At 46.2% G+C, this 6,968-nt stretch overlaps 1 protein-coding gene across 1 annotated transcript; it reads right to left on the reverse strand.

The window, feature by feature from the left end:
* Positions 1-2,781: 2,781 nt before the first annotated feature.
* Positions 2,782-5,833, reverse strand: LOC119179652 (uncharacterized). The gene has a single exon (XM_037430770.2). The coding sequence runs from the start codon at positions 5,250-5,252 to the stop codon at positions 4,869-4,871; it is 384 nt and encodes a 127-aa protein (XP_037286667.2). The 5' UTR covers positions 5,253-5,833; the 3' UTR covers positions 2,782-4,868.
* Positions 5,834-6,968: the final 1,135 nt, after the last annotated feature.

Here is a 6,968-nt window from a genome sequence, read left to right on the forward strand (position 1 = left end):
GGCATGTACATTGAGCACTATCTGACAAGAAAGGGTTGCTAGGTTAAACTCGCTGGGCGTAACCTCCTTGGTTTTACAAAGGTTTAGCGAGCGTTGTGCCTCAGTGCCACGAATACAGTGAACTGGTATATACCATGAACTCAACGTGGTTATAGGTGGAAAGCAGACCCGAAGCGCAAGCATTAAGAAAGTGTGCGTGTGTCACCTCTCGTTTAGTCCTTGGAATGTCCGCTGGATGGCGGTGCTTCTATATGGGGAATATATGATGAAAAGATGCGAGATGGTGGTACTTGGAGTGCTGAATAGATGGAGAAATGGACACAGAGACAGATGCATTGACAGACGCAGGGGCGGATGCATGAACGAACGCAGGGACGGGCGCACAGAAGGACGTGAGGATGCACGAACAGACGGTCACACAGACGGAAGCAAGAACGAATGGACGGACGGATGTTTCGCCCAACTCTCCATCATTCACTTCGTGGACATGCTGCCAATTTTTTTTCCGTCGTATGTAGCAGGAGTGAAACATCACAAACATCTGAAAGACTGCATTGACGATCTTTTCAAATAAGAAACAGCCTTTTGACTTTAGATATAATAATGACGGCGTAAGCGCAGTAGGCAATATGTAGTTTAAATAGATTGACGTAACTCTTACACCAAATTTATAAAAGAGCACGCACACCGAAACAATCTGCAACAAACACTTCGATAACTATGGTGTCTCCAAAGCATGTTAAGCAACACAAAAAAAAAAGGAAAAATATTGATTGACAGCACATAAGACATTGGTCAGACAGGAATATGCGTTGGCTGTTTGGTTGCCTCACCACAAACATGACATACCTATGATAAAATATGTTTTTTTAAGCAATATTGCTTGCATTTCGTCGCCATGAACAGCGTTGCTTGCCTACTTCGCAAGCGGATGTTTTATCGCTGCAGCCCCTCTCTAAAATCAGCCCACTTAATACCATGCCAGGATATTTCACACTGATTGGAGTGTTCTAGCACCCATACCCTTCATTGCATCTTCTGCACACCGTATCCAATAGTTTGATTCTCCTAATAGATCTTAATAGCCCGTTAGATCAATTCAGTTTTTTCCGTTTTCTTTTGTTCGTTATTTTTTTTTCAGAACGTGCATTTTTGGAGTGAGCTTGATCGGCGTCTGCGCAGACTCGATGCTGAGATAATAGAAGAAAGAATTGCGTAAATGTGTATTTTGTTGATGTGCATTATTATAAAGGTATCAAACATTTGTATTTACACCTGCTATATCTCGAAAACTGAGATAGCAGTATTCTTAAACAAATAACATTAAGACACATTGCTACCACGTTAACTGTGGCGCACTTACAGAAGACAGACTTTTTTTCTATTTTTAATTCAAGAGGCAAGTTTCTATCTACACCAACTTTTGCATTCTTTACTCTGGCGGCTAAGTGAGATTGCATGGTTTTGTTAATTCCAGGAAACTCGCCAAGATTTTTTCGAACGGTGAGGAAGGTATCGGCATGCGAATGGTCATAGGAGCAGTTAGTATGAGGTAACCATTAGAACCGTGTTGTGTGCAGTGCAATTAATGTGACTGATGCAAAGCGTGGAGCCAGTTCCCGACCCGTCAACTAACGAAGCTGATCGGTTTTGCGAAGTCGAACACGGGAGACCTGCGCACAAGAAATGAAGGAGGCTCCTTCGTTCACATGGTTCACGAGCGAAGCCCTCAAGGTCACCCGCGTTTGGGACCGGAAGGGGAAGGCTTACCCGGAAGAGTGTCTGGCAAGAAGCAGGCCAGGCACCGCCATCTGAGTATAAGTGATTGTTGGCAAGCGCGTGTGTTGAGAATGCCGCGGAGACGCGACCACTGGGCTGATCATGGTTGCGGCAGAGACGAGCATATCCTCCACCGCTATACGTCATTATCGAGTGTTGTTAGGATGAATGAGGGGGCACCTCGGTATCGCATGCATGCCTGGTAAGCGCACAGAGCCCAACGGTGTACTCTTTGCGCTGAAGGAGGCTGCTACGAAGCGACGTTTAAAGAGAAAGCTGACGGAGATTGAGCGCGAGAATGGTTACTGACGAAGATCGGCCGATACACGGCCTGGAATGGGAGAGAGTGTGAAACATGTAGAACCTATTCCTTGGCGTGTTGTATTTGGTAGCGTGGTTTTTACCAATGCAGTGCGTGTTATGAAAGTGTTTCTGCAATTGGTAGTGTTGATGCGAGCCATAACGCGTGATTGGCTTGTGTGAAGACCCTTTGTTCAACCGAGGGGTTGAGAAGAGAATGTTTGAATTTGAAATGGAAGAGCGGAGATTCAGGATTGGACTCGAGCAGACGGCTGAGGCTGCAATAAAGCGTCTCCCATGGATAAAACTTGGCACACCTAGTTTTATGCATGGCAAAGGGCAATGTCAAATCTAGTTGTTGGGCAATGGCAGCAAAAAAAAACTTATAGATGCACTGCCTCCGCCAAGAAATTATGGCTCTCCTCAAGGGAAATAATTATGATTATATTTACAAATCACGTAGACTTTTTTGTGTGGTTTTACGACGGAACATCTTGTAAGCAGCACCGACATGCTACAGTTTCGCTGGGCCTTGGAACTTCATAATACAACAAAAAGCTTGTCGGTGACATGTACATCAGCATCTCATATACATAGTCATCAGGCCTACGCATCGCTCTCGACGCCTAATTCACACTTCTAGCAGGAGGACCAATGGCACACACGGCCATGGCCCGACATGAAGTTGAGCCCAACTGCAGATAGTGTGCCGTGTTGCGCACGATTGCTATTTTAATGTGCAAAGAAAAAATTCACAGGTGCATATACAAAACAAACAACCATGCTTTGCAGAATTCAAAGCATTTATGTAAACATCCCATGGATAGACTCATAAGTTAAGTTCCAATTACGTTTATCATCATTTTTGAACTTCGGGTCATTGTTCGCACCCTGAACAACCCTGCACACTACCCTAAATAAATAGGTGCCAGGAAAACTCTGAACTGGTAACCAGAACAACGACAACCCGATCTTCCAGAATGCCAAATTGTTGCACTAACCTTAACTCTATTGTTGCACCAACCCTAAGTAAACATTTGTATGGCGGGTTGAAATTACTATTGCGCTTTTTAATGCTGAGTCGAAGCGCATAGCGATACGTTAAGAAGCAAGGGGTCACCGTCCCGGTCGCCCTCCGGACTTACAAGAGCGGATAAGAGGACCTTTCCACCGATCCTTGAACTTCATGTATGAGCGTATTTATGCGTGATGAACTTGTGACATTCTTATCTATGCTGGTTATGCCAAAAGGATGTCTTTCGAATTTAAAAAAAAAAGAAGCAATCGATATATCCTTGCACTTAGACGACTTGGTAAGGTCTCTTGATGTCCGCACAGCATACCTCTCGTTGACGGCAGCCAGTGACCTCACGAAAAGCTCAACGTCTGACTTCAGGTAGCCATCTTCATGATGATATAACATTTGGAGGTACTTCTCGATCACATTCTGCCGCTCAAAAGGCTTCTGCATCGTCATATTGACCCTCAGGCAACAAGCGAAAGATATAGCGCACGCTGCACGCCTGCAGTGAACCGACCAGATAGTATCCAGCGCACGCAGCGAACGAAGCAAACGAACTACGCTGGAGTGCGAGAGAGAAAAAGAAAAAAATGATGACCTCGTTGCCAGCACGCTGCATAATGAGCGTAGCAGGTTGCAGCGTAATGAGCCAGCCGTTTGCAAGAGCAAATACCAATAATACAAAGGTTGACATTGCACAAGGGGATGTCTTCGAATGACAAATGAGAGCCAAAGCAATGCGATGAGGCTCTTTGCCGATTGACTACAGTAAAGAAGATTTGGTAGGTAGTGTCTGCTTAGCATCATTTACATCATGCCTCGTATATATAACTGTTGGCGCCTGTCATAAACTCCCCTGCTGCGAGGACAGAGATTGCAGTTATCAAAATACAATGCCGAGTCCCCCCACTGAATTTTTACCTACACAGGCCTGGTCTGGTACAGTCACCTTTATGCCTCCATTGCAATGAATGTGAATCTCTTAATTTTTTTCTAATGTGCAGATTATTCACCAATCAGAGGAAAAGACTTCTAGACGAACCGTTTCGAAGGTTAAGATTAACTTTATCCTTTCTGGTTCTTCTTTCCTTTGGGGCTACCGTGCTGGGTTTTAGCCACAGGAGCGCTTGTGATTTGCTTCGGGAGACAAAAAGAATTGAATGCTATGTTCATTGAAAAAAATTATAAAAATCAAACATATTCATTAAACATTTATAATTTCGGAATTATGAACATTTCCTATTACATAGCAAGGCACCGTTCGTTTCATGGCCAATCCCCCATGGTGGGTTGCGGCAGGATAAAATGTACAAACAAACAATATCACATGGACTTTTGTCACTGTTTTACCACACCGCTTCGCTATGCCCAGGTGAATGGCGTGGTGTTCGGATGGCTTACACAGCTTCGTCTGGATTCTCCTTCTCGTGGCACAAACACTGTCGTTCGTGACGAGGTCTGTCCTAGCTCATGATACAGCAGGCTTCGAGAGAAAACCATGCGTAGACGCAGCCTAGACACCGACACGTGCGCTCAACCTTTAAGTCACCAGTTGTATTAAGCAGGCAGGTGGCGTCGTTGCCGAAGAAGTTTCCTGCGCTCGGCTCTCTTGCAGAAACGTAAAAAAAATTAAAAAGAATCGACACTGCACAAGACACTCACGAACAACTACTGTTCAGTAAGTCTACACAACACTTGCCAGCGGAGCACTGCTCAGCAACACGGGACATCAATAATGGAAACGTTTAAAACATACCACACACCAAAGCTACACTCTGTCGCCATCCGAGGTGCCCCTGGCCGTTGAACGCGCCTCTTCCAATTGTGTGTTGATGCGCTCCAGCTCAGCCACTTTGGTGTTGGCGTAGTGGTAGTACATCATCTTTATGCTGCATGCGATGGACACTTTCATGCGGTAGTTGTAGCGAAAAGCATACTTGTTGTTCTTGTGGGCACGCATGAACAGGCGTTTGAGGTCGCGGATTCGCTCGTCTAGGAGCATTATCTGGCGGTAAGTGTTGTCCAGTTTCTCCTGTATGGCCGTAGCTCGACCCTCCAGTGTCTCACTTTCGTTGGGCGGTACATCGGTCACTACGACGCCACTGTTCCCGCTGCTGCTGCTTGTGCTGCACTCCCCTTTGGGCGCTGCCATGTTCTGCGCTGCTTATCCACCCAACGACCGGTCGCCGCCAGTAGTCACCCACAACGGGTTTATTCAAATTCGTTCCAGTAAGCAAAGCTGAGTGGCTTCAGTTGTTTCGTCGCTTCGTTCAGCTTCCAAATCTTCACTGCGTGAGACTGCCGTCAAACTTACTACGCGCCCGTGCCGTACCGTAACTGCAACTCCGTACCACAGAACACCTACTGCCCGTACAAAGAGAAGCATATATGTCCCCGTAGTCTGGCACCCTCTGCCATAGCCTCCTAGATTTCCCTTGCCTGCCGTATAAGCGCGAAAAGCCCGTCATCTATGGCAGCGCTATTTACGTAAGGATAAGGGTGTTTGTACGTGGCCTTTGAGATTGCGTTTGCTAGTTTGGATGCTATGCCTTCTATTAAAGGGGTTGCCTGCTGAATGAGCGCAAAACGCCCGTCGTTTATAACAGTGGCACTTACGTAGGGTTAATTAAAATTAAGTTTGCGCCTTTTCAAAACTTTTTTACGTTTTTTTGTTGCATATAAGCTTCTAAAACGCAAAAAATCATATGAAGACACTCTTACTCAAGTTGCGCCACCACCATAGTTCTGACGACCGCCACTGGCCGCCGGTAATCCGGCAGGCAAGGGAAATCTAGGAGGCTATGTCTATTAGGGTGCCTTGATGCCCGCGCGCTCCGCTGAGGGTGAGGACAGCCGCGTCGTCTGCTACGACGGCCGCCATTACGGCTCCTGCCGTAGTGGGGCAGCATGCGAAGCGCATTACCGCTTGCGGTGCTCGCGTATGGTAGGAAAGAAGTACTCGTTGGCGAGCTTTTTTTTTTTTGGTGCAACTTGGACACCTATTAGTGCTGTTGTTGCCTAATTGTTAAATGGAACAACGCACGTCATACAAACTGGTGGCCTGTGCTTGTACAATGCGCCAGGGGCTGACATAGACTGAATGAAATGAGCCACGAACTCCCACACCAGAAAGATTCGCGTTAAACCGTTGTCGTCGTTAAGACGGAGGGGCGCATGAACTTTTATTACTACGCTTGCTGAAAGGAATGCAATATTTGGGTCTTTGTGAATCAGCCGAATAGCAAAGGCAGGAATCGCTGTACTTTATATACTTGCGTGTGTGTGTATATATAACACACACACGCACACACACACACATTATCTGACATTCGGTACCACCTTCCCCTGCCTCACCATTTCATGCACTGTGCAGGCAGCATACCCGAGAGTAACATGCTTTACCAGTGTACCTTTATGAAACGACACCCACGATTTCAGTGAACAGGCCAGTTATTTGTGCGCCTTAATGCTGCGTTGTCCCACTAGTGAAAATCAAAGTCAGATACAAGACAAACCAAATGCAGTACGAAATGAAATGTTTAAAAATAAAAAATGCAAGAGTCAAAAGCGTGCCCACGTGAGCCGAAACCTTTTAAGCATACAACTTATCTTGGCGTGTCCATTTCTCATGAGAGGTTGACGCCGGCACATGTTTTGCTTGCATGTCCATTGCAACTCCCGACTGGAACCTGCCGAAGGTGAATGCGCAGCCTTATTCTTGCGTACCTCTCTGTGAGCAGTCGGTATATACTGTCCTCGTGCTCCGCGCATACACACAAGCTGCGGCGGTGCACCTTGTTTAGGTATGCGGTGAGTGAACGAAGCGTCGACTTCATCGTGACTACTTTGTCCGTGCACCAAGAGTTTA

The sequence above is a fragment of the Rhipicephalus microplus genome, chromosome 7 (genome assembly GCF_043290135.1).
Source record: "Rhipicephalus microplus isolate Deutch F79 chromosome 7, USDA_Rmic, whole genome shotgun sequence".
In the NCBI taxonomy this organism is placed as follows: domain Eukaryota; kingdom Metazoa; phylum Arthropoda; class Arachnida; order Ixodida; family Ixodidae; genus Rhipicephalus; species Rhipicephalus microplus.

Excerpts from the sequence above, each read along its gene's own strand:
- LOC119179652 (XM_037430770.2), bottom strand. The coding sequence starts at position 5,252 with ATGGCAGCGCCCAAAGGGGAGTGCAGCACAAGCAGCAGCAGCGGGAAC.